The sequence below is a fragment of the Cherax quadricarinatus genome, chromosome 60 (assembly GCF_038502225.1).
Source record: "Cherax quadricarinatus isolate ZL_2023a chromosome 60, ASM3850222v1, whole genome shotgun sequence".
Lineage (NCBI taxonomy): Eukaryota > Metazoa > Arthropoda > Malacostraca > Decapoda > Parastacidae > Cherax > Cherax quadricarinatus.
Window position 1 is genome coordinate 17,244,122 of NC_091351.1, and position 15,055 is coordinate 17,259,176.

The 15,055-nt window shown below is 37.7% G+C and overlaps 1 protein-coding gene across 6 annotated transcripts in view; it reads left to right on the forward strand.

The window, feature by feature from the left end:
• The window catches only part of PhKgamma (phosphorylase kinase gamma), a 411,214-nt gene extending 399,451 nt beyond the window's left edge, over window positions 1-11,763 (forward strand). For all 6 annotated transcript variants that reach the window (XM_070097983.1, XM_070097984.1, XM_070097981.1 and 3 more), the window contains one exon: window positions 2,837-11,763. In XM_070097983.1, the coding sequence (XP_069954084.1) occupies window positions 2,837-2,983 (147 nt within the window). In that variant the 3' untranslated portion in view covers window positions 2,984-11,763. The remainder of the gene's footprint in view (window positions 1-2,836) is intronic.
• Window positions 11,764-15,055: the final 3,292 nt, after the last annotated feature.

The window sequence follows — 15,055 nt, forward strand, 5'->3', positions numbered from 1 at the left end:
CCTACACAAAAACTAATGGGACATGCAAAATAAACAATAATTAAATGCCACTTACCTTTATTGTGGAGTTGTTGATGAGTGATGAGACAGTAGGAGGGAAGATAATGCAGGTGTTTTATTGTTTGGAAGGGGAATCCCCTTCCATAAAGACTTGAGGTACTAAGTCCTTTGGTGGGGTTACCTCCCTTCTTGGTTTTTTAATGCCACTAGGACCAGCTTGAGAGTCACTGGACCCCTGTCACACTAAAAATCTGTCCAGAGAGCTCTGTTTCTCACGCGCCCTTAGGATTTCCCTAAAATGGGACACAAGAGTGTCATTGTACATGTTGCCAATACGGCTTGCAACTTCTGTAACAGGATAAAATTCATCTATAAATGCCTGCACCTTTGTAAATATTGAACACATTTCCCTGAATCCTTGACAAAGTCATCTTCCTCCGTCTCTCTTCCTCCTGCCCTGATGAACATTCCTGAGATGTGATCTGTTGCTGTTGCACCTGAAGCTCTTGCAGGTCTGCAGTGGTTAGTTCTTCGTCATGGTTCTGCACCAACTCTTCCACATCCTCGCCACAAACCTCAAACCCCAAGGACTTCCCCAATGACACAGTATCTTCCACTACTGGCATAGGCTCCAAACCCTTCAAAATCCCTTTCTTGTACACATTGTGGCCACAGTTTCCTCCAAGCAGAGTTCAGAGTCCACCAAGTCACTCCCTACCAAGCCTTACCTATAAGGTTTATGCAACTGAGGATATTGAAGTGATCTTTCCAAACTCTCTTAGGGTCAATCGAGTGTCTGAGGTCACTTCAAAGCACTTTTGAAACACTGCTTTTGTGTAGAGTTTTTTGAAGTTTGAAATGACTTGCTGGTCTATGGGCTGGAGGAGAGGAGTGGTATTAGGAGGCAAAAACTTAACTTTAACAAAACCAAACTCCTCTGCAGTTTCCTCTTGCAAGTCGTGAGGATGAACAGGAGCATTGTCCATTACCAGGAGGCATTTGAGTGACAATTTCTTTTCCTGGAGGTATTTTGTCACAGTGGGGCCATACACACCATAAAACCAGTCCTAGAAAAGTTCCCTGGTGGCCCATGCCTTACTGTTTGATCTCCACAGCACACACAAATTACCCTTGACGATATTGTTTTTCCTGAACACTCTTGGAGTTTCAGAGTGATACACCAGTAAAGGCTTCACTTTGCAATCATCATTAGCATTACTACACAACATTAATGTCAGCCTGTCTTTCATAGGCTTATGTCCTGGGAGTGCCTTTTCCTCCTGAGTAATGTAGGTTCTGTTTGGCATTTTCTTCCAAAACAGGCCTGTTTTGTCACAATTAAACACTTGTTCAGGTTTTAAGTTTTCAGTCTCTATGTATTCCTTAACCCTTTGAGGGTTTTGGTCGTACTAGTACGTTTTACGCGTAGGGGTTTTTGACGTACTAGTACTCATAAATTCTAGCGGCCTCAAATCTAGTGGGAGAAAGCTGGTAGGCCTTCATATGAAAGAATGGGTCTATATGGTCAGTGTGCACAGTCTAAAAAAAATCCTGCAGCACACAGTGCATAATGAGAAAAAAAAAACTTTGACCATTTTTTTTTAATAAATCAGCGACTTTGCAGTGTATTTTCGTATGGTATTTATTGTTGTATTCTAGTTTTCTTGGTCTCATTTTATAGAATGGAAGACATATTACAGAAATTGAGATGATTTTGACTGGTTTTACAATGAAAGGTGCCTTGAAATTGAGCTCAAAGTAGCAGAAATGTTCGATTTTTACCAAACTTCAAAAGTAAACAAATCGTGCCAAGCGTGCAATACACGTCAACTGGTGAGTCTAATATTCTTTTACAAGTGCACCAATAATATTTATACCATTTTTTACACTAATGCAGTAGTCTGCATAACAGTAAATCTTATATTTTTTGTGAGAATAAATATTCAAAGTGGAAAGCAAAAGAATATAAGAGGGCCCTTGAGACGTGACTAATGACTAGAGGAAATGTCATTTTAGTGCCAGGAATGTCTTTCTTGTTTATTCTGGACCCTATTCGGAAATTGGCATCTTTTGAAATTTGTGTGAAATTGACAAAATTGCTAAATTCTGACCACTGTACTGGATAGTTGAATTTATAAATGGGTGGTTTCTTGCACCCATTCGATAGAAAAAATGGAGTTCTAGCGAAATATTCATGTTTTTTGTCGACTAGTACAGTGAAATTGGCCGAAAATGGGGCTCAAAGTGGGCAAAATCGCCGATGCGTAAACATCGCCAAGATCGCTAACTTTGCGAGAGCATAATTCCGTAAGTTTTCTATAAAATTTCAAACTTTTGGTGTCTTTATGATCGGGAAAAGATTCTCTATCTTTTCATAAGAGAAAATAATTTTTTTTTTTTTTTTTTTAAATTTGGCCGACCCTGAGAACGAGTTTCGGAGAGGGCCTGTCGACCCTCAAAGGGTTAAAGCCCTTCACATATTTTTCAGCTGGTTTTTTGTCTGAATTTGCAGCCTCACCATGCCTATACACTCTAACCTAAGCCTCATTATCCTCATAAAAACTCTTTACAGCATTTAGTAACTTACTACCTATTCCATATCATTGTATCATCTACTACATTGATTCCTTATCCACCCTATCATATGCCTTTTCTAAATCCATAAATGCAACGAAAACTTCCCTACCTTTGTCTAAATATTGTTCGCTTGTATACTTCAATGTAAAAACGTGGTCCTAGACATCTCCTACCCATTCTAGAGCCTCTCCTATTAATTATATATTAATATTAACCTGGCCTAGTTGGTTAAATTCATACATAATTTTCTTATAAACAGGTAATCGATAACTGCGCTTTCCGTGTTTATGGACACTGGGTAAAGAAAGGCGAGGGCCAGGACCGTGCTGCACTCTTCCAGAATTGCCCTAAGCTTGACTTTCCACGCACCCCAATGGATGTTCCTTTGATAATAGGCAAAGCATAAAATATTTTATATTTATTACAGTTGTAGAATGTGCATGGAATACCAGGTTATCAGTATTGCTTCTTTAACATGTTAAATATCCACCATGTTATTCATTGTCCAATGATAGCAAATATCCCTAAAAAGTGAAGCACTCAGAACAATTTTCTGTCTTATTCAGTTCCAAACTAATAAAGTTTTTTGGGTCACAAAATTATAGCTTACCACAATAGTTACACATTTTATTCTTATAAATTCATTCCCCTAATACATAGTACAGTTTTCATATACATGTTGAAGATTATAATGTTTCTTGATGGTTTCTCTTGCATGCACAAGACTTCTTTTAGAAAATAATATTTATTGAATAAGTTAAATGTTCAGTGAGAAACTTTTTATTTATTATTTGAAACAATATTATATTTTTTATTTTATTTTAGTGAACTGTTAGTGTACACAAGTTTAAATAGTTTTCCCTCAGAATATCATTTTTTGTCTATGATTAAAAAATGTGTTCAGCATGGACAAGAAGAGAAGATATCTCGAGATATACAGAGAAAACAACTACTGTATTTGTATCTATGTATATTGTAGATACTTCTTGGCAGGTTTTGTGTTGCATGAGGTAAACACGTTAATGAAGGCAAGTAGCCACTCAGTAAATGAAAGACTTTAGGGTATAAGTTAGTATTATTGTATAATCTATATTTGAGCTTATAGTGTGTACCTGCTATACAGAACCTGGCTTGTGACTTTTAAGGTAGTTTTTAAGTATGATGTACATATACTTGTATTCCTCATATCTAAGTGATATTTGAAAGGTCAGTGCTGTAAAGCTTAAATTTCTGTATGTACCATAAATTCTGAGTAAAATAAACTAGTTTATGTTCACCAGTATTGAAATCTGAACAAAGGAATTTTATAATAAATCATTATAGTTTAATTACTGTCTGAAGATATGTGCAACTTTAGCTTCTTTATTGAGGTTCTATAAAACAGAGACCAATTAATCTAACTAACAGTTGAAGGTAAAGTTAAACTTGAATTATCATACATTCACAGTAATCAGCAGCATTTCCTAGTATGTGGTTTTCATTTAGATACTCATTTTAAATCTACATGTATTAATTTTTAATTTACTTGGGAAAATGCAAAGTTTAGTTAGTCTGAGAGTGTCTCCAGGATTATAGCAGTAGGGTTTGTATAGTTCCTTGATATTTGCTGCATTCCCTCAGCCCAGCAACTAGTCTATCCAGTTCCCTCACATTTTCATCTCTTGTGTCCTCAGAAGAATACTACTATATAGTGCATACAGTAGAGTACATTTATTCATTAAAAGTGCCAAGTCCACTAGGAAGAAATAGGTGAAAGTTTAATTTTGCGCCATGCTCAGGGCTCACGTGTCTAGTAGTGTCCACTCAGTGACTTGTGAGAGACGGAGTTAGCAAGTGGAACAGGAATGTGAGCACGCAGTTTCCTTCCCATCTATATAACATGTTTTCCTCACAGTAGAAAAGAACTTAACATTTTTGTCAGTTATTATTATAATCAAAAAGAAGCACTACAGCACATTTATATCAAGCACCTCTATCATAGCTATTTATTCATTAAATGGTTTACAGGATGGAAGCATCCTTGAAGCATATCTGTAAATCACAGATTTTTGGTTTCCTGTAATAATTTGGTATTAATGTTGCTTCTAATATTAACAGTGGAGTGCTAATTATAAACATTCAAGTGTCCTCAGAAATAGTTTTTTATTTTTCACATTTAGCTATCCCTGCTGATTTTATTTTATAATAAGTACATGAAAATGAGTGAGATATGTGTTGTTTCATACTAGCATCTACACCACATTCTATCCTGCTCGCTCACTCTTGTTTCCTCAGAAATAGCTTTTGCATATTCATATATCTTCTTTCAATGCACTGGCCATATCACACTGAGGCAGAGTGGCCTGAAAGGAAAAACAAAAGTTTCTCCTTTTACATTTAGTAATACATTCAGGAGAAGGGGTTACTAGCCCCTTGCTCCTGGCATTTTAGTTGCTGTTACGACACGCATGGCTTATGGAGGAAGAATTCTGTTCCACTTCCCCATGGAGAATATTTATATATTTTGGATGATAAATGCATGTCAGAGGATGAACAGTGTGTATTCTCAGACTCTAGAGTGATGTATAGTGGTGTGTTACTGCCTCTGTTGCTTGTAAATAAATAGGCATGGTGTAACTACTGTACCACCTCAGAGCTGACCATTTAGCATCTTCCTAGGTTTAACAGCATGACCTGTATTTTTCCTTTAACTTATTGGTTCAGTAATGTGTTGTAATTAATATGGCATTTGTGAGGGATGTAGCTAGTAAATTAATTAAGGTTCAAATTAATAGCAGACACTTTGAGTGTCATATGATTCAACATCTAATTCACTTTTTGAAAGTATTTTTTAATTTGCAAGGTATTTCTTGTAAAACATTTTAATTTTATTTTTTTTAATTTTAGGCATAAATAAAATTATGTGGATATTGTAGCAAAAATTGGTTCTGTGTAAGGTTACAATTATTAGTTGAAGATGTATTCATTGAATGATTGTGCATTCTCCAGTTCCACAACATAGTAAGGCACTCACTGATCTGGAACCCAGCTTGTTAAGAGTTTATATTGGGCATATACATTTCAGTGCTGCTCTGCCTAATTTTTTATACTCAGTATAATTATTTTATCCTGTGTTTCTTCCAAAGAGAAAGGTTTTTTATAATGAATTAATTTAACTATAATTAGTACTAAAAATAAATGAATGTGTTATTGTGTTAAAAGCATATCAAATGCTCACACATTTCTGAGTGAAGCAGTGTTGTTGGATTAAAGCAGTGTTTTCTGCAATTACAAATGTAACTTGGTTTTCAAATCTGTTATCATTATATATGTCTTGATAAACTAATCTCTAACTCTAATTACTACATCAAAATTAATTTAAATTTGGTTCTAAGCATATTTGTATGACAGATGGAAGAATTGCATCATTAATATTGATATACAGGTGGGTCTCACAGGTTAGGTTCAGGGTTACTGCTGAAAAGTGAAACATAACCCTTTTTTTTTTTTTTTTTTTTTTTTTCCCCCACTTTCAAATGATAACATGTTTACACTATAGAGTTAGGCCTAAAAAATTAATATACAGTGCACACATTACTTACCTTAAAATATTTTCATCTTTAGCTTAGAGTGAGTGGTGAATATATGTATTGTAGGAAGTCTGAATAAATGAAGAATGAGTATAATTGAAAACTGCTTCATTAGCAAAACACTAAAGCGAAACACTGTAAAGTGGGGCCCGCCTGTATAGGGATTCCTTGTTATAATACAGAGTGACGGATATTACATTGTCAATTACATTGTCATGTAGCACCTACAATTAATTACCGTCTAGATGGAAAAGGAAAAATGGAGTATAAATAATGGTAAGGGAGGAAAAATTGCCACATGAAAGTTTTTAAGGAAGTGGCATATAGGAGAGGCTCAAAGAATAGTGGAAGAGTGCACAAGTAGCTTAGTTAAAGAATGGATGGGGGTAATATAGTTACATCTTGCAGAGTTTGAGAGTTTTGAACCCAAAACAAAGGTTAGGTAAGAGTTTGCTATAATTATATTAACCAGCTACAGCCTGAACACTAGCTGAGGGAGGCATCTTTCACTGTAGAGGCCTAATGCCACCCTGCATTTGACTCATGTTGAGTCACTGTAACTTTGAATCCCTCAGTGTGGTAGATGAAATAAGCTAGGATCAGGAAAAAATCCTCCCCATTTCCCCATTAGCTCTACAAGGTATCAGGGATGTGCAAGAAAGGTATAAAATACCGACAATATGAAAGTTAAGACACATGTGCAACATCTGGATATCTTTATTGTAGACGTTTCGCCATCCAGTGGCTTTATCAATACAGATTCTAGGACATAATTGGAAGACAGTAGAACTATATACAAAAGATGAGGTAATCAGTCCCTCAGCCTTGGAGTTAGTGTTCACAGCATCGTGGTGGAGGAGAATCTGGAGCAAAGGCAAGAAGACTGGTGGTATTATAGGCGTCAGTGGATAAGGACATGCAGCAGACGAGGGCATAGTCACTGGTAGGCAGGATTCCCCAGTGGAAGTAGGTCCTTCCCAAAGAGATGGGTTAGTTGTAGCAGCCGTGAAGAAGGTCTTGTAGATGTCCTCTGAACCAAGATTCCATGATGTTGCAGTGTCTGACAAGTTGTGCAAGAAAGGTATAAAATACCGTATCAGGGATAAGGACAACATATGTGATGGTATGTTTATAACTTCTGTTGTGTAAGATAAACTGGGTAACATAGGTTTTCAGCAATATATTTCGTGCCTGGATTTACCTTTTCTTTTATAATTGGGTTAAATGGGAAATGGAGCTCATTCAGTTATGTGTCTCTGCATAAGACATTTTGATATTGAATGAGTCTCACCTGCATTAGAAATGCAAATTAATTCTTTGCAAAATCCTGACATAATTCCACTTCTGCTACTCTGAAAAAACATACGACATAGAATGTGGAACCCTGTTAACAGAGAGGAATGATATTGCTGAATCGATGAAGTATTCCAAAGATATACATGAAATTATTCAAGAGAGTAATGAGGAAGATACTGAGGAATGGCTTGAATGTGACAAACATGTTTCTCTTCTGATACATTCAGTGGCTGAAATTGTCTTATTAAACCCAAAGGCTGTAAAAAGTAGTAAAGGTGATGAGAAACCAGACCTGTGAATGTTGGCTTTAGGTATACTTACAACCTGTTTGAGAAAAAAAATTAATTACTTGTTAGGAGTTCTTGCAACTCCACAGAAAGCAGTTGATCAAAGAGATAGCGGAAGGTGTGAAGCAGATGAAACTCATTTCATTATTTAACCCTTAAACTGTCCAAACAGATCTACGTTCACATGTGTAGTGCTCCAAAAGTAGATCTACATTTTTTTACTTATTTTCAAATGTGACAAAAAAAAATGTAGATCAAAGTTTTTTTACACGTTTTCAAATGTAAAAAAAAAAAAAAAAAAAAACTTCGTTTTTTTACATACTTTCAAATGTTGAAAAAACGTAGATCTACGTTTGGACAGTTTAAGAGTTAAGAGTTCCTATGATGATTCAGGTCCTCAACTACTTCTACCTAGGTGATGCTTAAATCATTTAAAAGTATATTAGATTTAGCACCTTACATAAATTTAATTCTGTAATTTTTTTAAAGCACTCCAGCAATCTCCCAACAAGGTTAGGTGACCCCAGAAAAAAGAAAAAACTCTCACCATCACTCATCCAATACCTGTCTTGCCAGAAATATGCAGATATCACTGTTCAAATGACCCTCCAAACTTTGGAGGGTCATCTGAGCTGCAACATAATGCCCCTCCTTAAGAATGCAGGCAGAGTAATTCTCACCTCCAGGACTCAAGTCTGGCTAACCAATTGTAGAAAAACAAGTGTAAATTTGGAAGAGGCTTTATAGGTCATGTTTGAGCAAATACAATTTCAGATTATTTGGTATTAGCTCCTGAATTATTTATGTTAATAATGAATTAATAATGAATTTAGTGAAGGGATTCAGGGAAACCGGTTATTTTTATATAGCCAGACTTGAGTCCTGGAAATGGGAAGTACAATGCCTGCACTCTAAAGGAGGGGTTTCGGGATATTGACAGTTTGGAGGGATATGTTGTGTATCTTTATACGTATATGCTTCTAAACTGTTGTGTTCTGGGCACCTCTGCAAAAACAGTGATTATGTGTGAGTGAGGTGAAAGTGTTGAATGATGATGAAAGTATTTTCTTTTTGGGGATTTTCTTTTTTTTGGGTCACCCTGCCTCGGTGGGAGACGGCCGACTTGTTGAAAAAAAAAAAAATAATGAATTAATATTAACAATAAATAACTCCTGGTCCTGACTAGTCGATAATTTCATTAAACCACTGTTATTGTACCAGTATTGTGTTGTGCCCAAAGTATTGTTTACAAAGCCTGTTTTCCTGTTTATGTGCAGTTTGGACTTGCACATTTTATTGTTAAATATACAGTATAAACAATTCCTTTTGTAATATTTGTTTTTACAAGATTTTAGGATTGTATCATTTTCAAGTCACATTATAAACCCATTTTATAGTAGTATGGTATGTTTATTAAGAATGAAGCAGTACTTACATTCACTGAGAAATCATGAAATTCTAAGTACCGCCCAAAAAAATCTGATAATTTGTTGTTTTATGGCATGTTAAATTTGTTGACACAGTTAGCAACATTGCTGCTTTGTTGCCAATTAGTATTAATTTGTTCTAAGGCAATGAAAAGTTTCTTCAATTTTTTTTATGTCTAACACCGTACATTAGTTTCTTATGGTAGTAGATGTGTTTCAAGTTGTTACAGTACTCAAAACAGGAAAATTATTAGCCTAACAACCCTACATGGAATATGAAGTATAAATTGATACAAATAATTGTTTCCCTTATTTCTATTGATTTATTTTGTCATCTAACACTTTGAAGAAGGAAATCTTATGATATTACAGTTGATTAAGAGTGTGAGACCTCTCAAAACATGGAAATAATTCACATAGTTTGGCTTACTTGGGTTATCCTGGGTTAAAAATTTTATATACACTGTAGTATTATGTGTCCATAATGTGTGTGCCCTGGAGACACTATGTACGAAGAAGTATTATGATATTGCAGTTGATTATCACAGGGTGTGACAAGTCTCAAAACACGGAAATAAGTCACACTGTTTGGCTTTCTTGGGTTACCCTAGGTTAAAAATATACACATGCTGTTATTTACTTTTATGTGCCCATAACGTGTGTGCCCTCAAGATCACTGTAAAAATCATGTATGCTATTTATATATGCCTCAATAAAAAAAAAGTTACTTGCATAAAAGCAGCATGCCACCTTGTCAGGCCTAGGAAAAATAATGTAGAGGCAGGTCTATGCAGTGCATCATGAATAACAATGACTATGCATGATTTGTAAACAAAGCGTGTTATCACATACTGTGTTTACATATTATGCATAGTAATTGTTATTCGTGATGCACTGCACAGACCTGCCTCTACATTAGGCATAAAATGGTGGCTGGGAACAAATTTGAGGACTACAAAAATTTGTATGTTTAAATGTATATGTATATTTTTTTTAACAACCCAGCTGCATCCCACTGAGGCAGGGTGACCCAAAAAAAAAGAAACACTTTCACCATCATTCACACTATTACTGTCTTTGTAGAGGCGCACAAATACATCAGTTTAGATGTCACACTACACAATTTTTTTTTTTCACTGTACCATCTGTGTCCCACTGCTAAAAGGGTTAAATGCAACCTGAAATACTGTACATATATAAATGTGAAATAAATATTAATCATTAACAGGGATATGCACAAACCAGTTTAAGAGGAACATAGTAATACTGTGCTATATCAGTATAGTATTTTCTTTATATGGTCTGGATAATTATTTTTAGCCTTTTTTTTTTTAACTTGATTATCTCTCACCAAGGCAACATGACTCATGGTGAAAGATATTCACCATTCGTCCAATTGCTATCTTTGTAATTTTCAGTAGAGAGTAATTAATATTTGCTAAAAAAACTATCTTATATATTTGATGATCCAATAGGCAAATATTTGTAGAAGAATTACTAGAGGTTACATTTGTCAGTTATGATCACACCCAGTACATGTATATTAGTAAAATATTTCATGTTACCTATATTCATGCAAAAAGTTTATGTTTAATATGTCAGTATGTAGTGTCAGTGAACAAAATACAGTATATTATTACAGTGATGCTTAATTATTTATATATGTGTGATAAATTAATTCTTGGAACACGCTAAGCATTATGCTGTATTTGTATGTACACACTTCAGGTATTAAATAACTTTGTTAAAAAGATTCTTTGAAGATTCACTTTGTCACAGGCTTCACCTTGGACCTCTTCGATTATTGTACTATCCTCATCATGGATGCTGCCCTCTTGTGAAGTTCCACCTTTAATGCAGGCTCACTCTGACTTCTTAATGTAAACCCACTTATGCCACCTTTGACTCCCTTCTTTCCCACATAACCTTCCCTTTGTACTTCTTTCCACAGACTATAGGACTCTTTCTGCCATGCAGCACCTAATGAGCCATTCATGTTTAACATTTTCCATGAACATATATTTTAATAATATTAATATTTAAAAGTAATAATTTGAAGATTCACTGGAAACATTTGCCAAAGATTTATGCATGACTGTTTGGCTGCTGTTAAAGTGAAGATGTTTCTAGTTGCACATAGAATAAGCATGTGGAATTAGAGCTGCCTTCAGCAGGCACACATGTGCAAGACTAGAGGGAAAGACACAAAGATTTTTTAGACTGAAGAAAAAAGTAAGTAAGCCAAGACTTGAAGAAAAACATTTCTTGAAAGAACTACAGTGTTTAATAAATTGACTAAATTTTTGTCAGTAACTGCTGGGTGCAGAGAATATGAAAAAAAAAATGTATATTAGTCTCTAAGCATTTATCTTTATATATTGTGAAAACTCATAATGAAGTTAATCCATTAGTTCATAATGATAGCATGATTGATTGTGATTATCAAAATTTAAAAAAGTCTTGTGCATTAAATGTTTTTTAATTGCCCCTCACTTATGTACAAGACAAAACTATGCACTAATTCCATGTTCTAAGTTGTTCTAGTCCTTATTATATAAAATCAGTTTCTTTTCAAGAAAGATTGATTCTAATAAATTGAACAAAATAGCTTTAGTAATTTATTATCCATACATAATTTTAATAAACAAAATGTTATTTATAACACCAACTTTCTCCCACTGAGGCAGGATGACCCAAATACAGAAGAAACACTTTCACTATCATTCATTCAATCACTGTCTTGCCAGAAGTATGCTGACATCACAGTTTATATGACTGTAACATCTCCACACCTCCTTCAGAGTGCAGGCTCTGCACTTTCCCCTCTCTAGGGGGGCTCCTTGGCATGGTGAAGAGGCTCTTGGTCTGAGGAATTAGACCTGTCGGTCCCCTTCCTCAGACTGAACCTAATTACCCCCCAATCCCCCCTTCTCTATCCCTATCCCATCCTCCCCTTTTTCCTTTCCTTCTCCTCCTCCCCACCCCTCCCTTTTGCCCTTCCTCTTTTTGGCCTTTGGGATTTTTCCCACAGGCACGCTAGTTCCTAGGTAGCGGAAAGGGTACAGAGGTCCATCCCATTCCATTGAGGTTCTTGGTGGTGGCGTAGTTTACCGTGGAATCTGGATTGCCTGGGGATGTTCTGATCCCTCTTCGGTATCCCGGAGGGTGGCTTTGGGTGTCTTCAGGCGACGGGTGTATCTCTGGAAGCCACCTTTCAGATTCCAGGGGTGGTGGCCGAAGGAGGTATGCTGTGTGGTGGAGGTGGATATCTGGCCGCCCCCTCTTTTGTCCACCGAGGTAGCTCGGCAGATGTGAGGTTGCTATTCTGGATTGCTGGTTTACTGGCATGAAGGGTAGGGTATGGCACGGGTTCCATGCTGCATCTGCGCTACTTGCGGTGCTGAGGTCCTCTTGGGCGCGGAGGGAGATTTCTAGCCCTTTCATTCCTCCTGGGAACTATCCCTCCCCCGGTCCCCCCTTTTTTTATTCTTATTTTTTTTTTTTTTTTTTTTTTTTCTTAAAAACAAAAGAAAAGTAACCTAACCACGTTCTGACCTCGCCTCATCTTTTGACCACTCTTCAGACACTCCTAAGGCTCCTGTACCTCTTGTTGGTGCTGTTTTGTCACCCGCTTCAGGTGCCAGGGTTTCGACTGACTCCTTCGATTTGTCTGACCTCCGCTCTCCTTTGACTATGCTTCCGGCCTCTCCCTCTACGGTGCAGCAATTTTTGAATCGCCAGCCTGTCCCACGTCGGACCAACTCTGGTCCCACTTCTAAATGTTAACGACAATCTCCTGATCATGTTACTTCGTTACCTTCCCATTCTACTCGGAAAAGACTGACATGTCAGGCACTCCCTCTCCACACTCGGTTTCGGACCACACAATGGACTAAATTCTTTACTTTAAGACCAAATTCTTCTACTGCCTATCTTTCCGACCATAGTATTGGCAAAGCGCTCCTACGCCATGTTGGTAGAGATATTTCCTTTCATGCTCTTAAGAGTGGTAAGCGCATCATCACAGTCCAGGATGCTACCCAAACTCATGATCTTTCTCTTTCACATATCGATACTATCCCTAACACTATCGAAAAACATCATTCCCTCAATTCTTGTAGTGGTACTGTCATTCTGCCCCATACCATAGTCCAACGGAATTTCCAGACATGTGGCAATGACATTCTCGAACAGCTGGAACTCCAAGATCTCCCAGTTCTCAAGGTAGACACTTATGTTCTTCCTGTCTGCGGGCATAGACGATACCCTTGCAATGTGGCTCATTTAACTTTTGACAGCCGTAAACTCCCATCCTCTGTTTATGCAGTAGGACATCGGTTACAAGTTTGAAAGGTGATCCCTGCACTGCAACAGTGTAGAAATTGCTGGCGATTTGGCCACCCAGCAAAATATTGCAGATCTATAGCCAAATGCCCAGTCTGTGGTGCAGATGACCATTGTAATACGTCTTGCAGTCGACCTCCGTCTTGCCTTAATTGTCATGAGGCTCACCCTTCGTACTCTCGCCGTTGCCAGGTCTACTTAAATAAGTGGGAAATTCATTGCCTCAAAGAGGCAGAAGGTCTCGCTTATGCTATGGCAGTTTCTCATCTCCGCCTCCAAGGGAGACTAACCCGTGTTTCTTATTCTCGTGTTTCAAAACGTCCCCCCACTTCTGGGGTCCCATCTTCTGCAGCCTCCTCTGCGGTTGCCAGTCCCATAGTCACTCCTGTATCTAATTCTTTTGCTGTCCTGGGCTCAGACATCCCTACTTCAACACCTCACTCTGTTCTCACTTCTTCGTGTTCTCCCTCACAAACCCTGGTATCGACAAGACCTTGTACAACACCTTCTCCCAATCGTCCCTCTACTTCTCAGAAGTCCAAAAAATCTCCTTTAACCCCTGCTTCCCTTCATCCACCTCAACATTTTACCTTCCCGGTCTCTGTGCCTGGGTCTTCCCCTTTCACTGGCTCTGTTACAAGTGTGGAGGTTCATCCTCCTCCTCGTACTGTGCCTTCCTCCCCTGTCCCTTCCCACACTTCTCCAGTTCCCTCCACCCTTTCTCCCCCCCCCCCACCTTGGTACAGTCCATTACAGTTCCGATCTTTACTCAAACTCCTCCTCCTTCCATCTCCAACATTGTCTCCCATATGACGTCTCTGAACTCCGAAACACTTGAAGCAATCTCTGAATATATTGCAGAGACCAAACCATCAATGGACACTGATCCACCCTCTGTTCTTTCTCTTTCCTCTTCTCCATCTGCGCAACTCCTTTCTTCACAGCGCACCGTTCCTTCACTGCTTGAACGTTTTCTGCTGCCACCGCATGTGGACTTTTTTAACCCCACTAGTCCATAAGTACCCTTACCTGCGGATTTTTAGTATCTTTATCATTGCCAATCGTGGCCTATTTACAGTGGAATATACGCGGCCTCAGGGGTAATCGGGGTGAGCTTCAGACGTTGCTCTCCCAATTTTTCCCTGTTGGTGTTTGCTTACAAGAACCAAAATTACACTCTGCTGTTATCTATCCCATCTCGGGCTATAATTTATTGTATTCTTGGGATCCTTTTCCTGATGGGACCTTTAACGAAAGTGCCCTTCTTCTACACACTGATGTACCGTACCATCAGCTATTTGTTCGTACTTCGCTGCATTACACAGCAGCCCGTATCCACCTGCATAGGTGGTATACACTCTGCTCTTTGTATCTCTCTCGTTCTCGAGCATTATCTATTCCGGATATTACCTTTCTTGTTTCGTCATTACCGCCACCACTTCTGTTACTTGGCGATTTTAACCCTTTGACTGTTGCGGTCGTATATATATGTCATAGGAGATACCGTGTTTGACGTATCTATATGCATAAATTCTAGCGGCTTCAAATCAAGCAG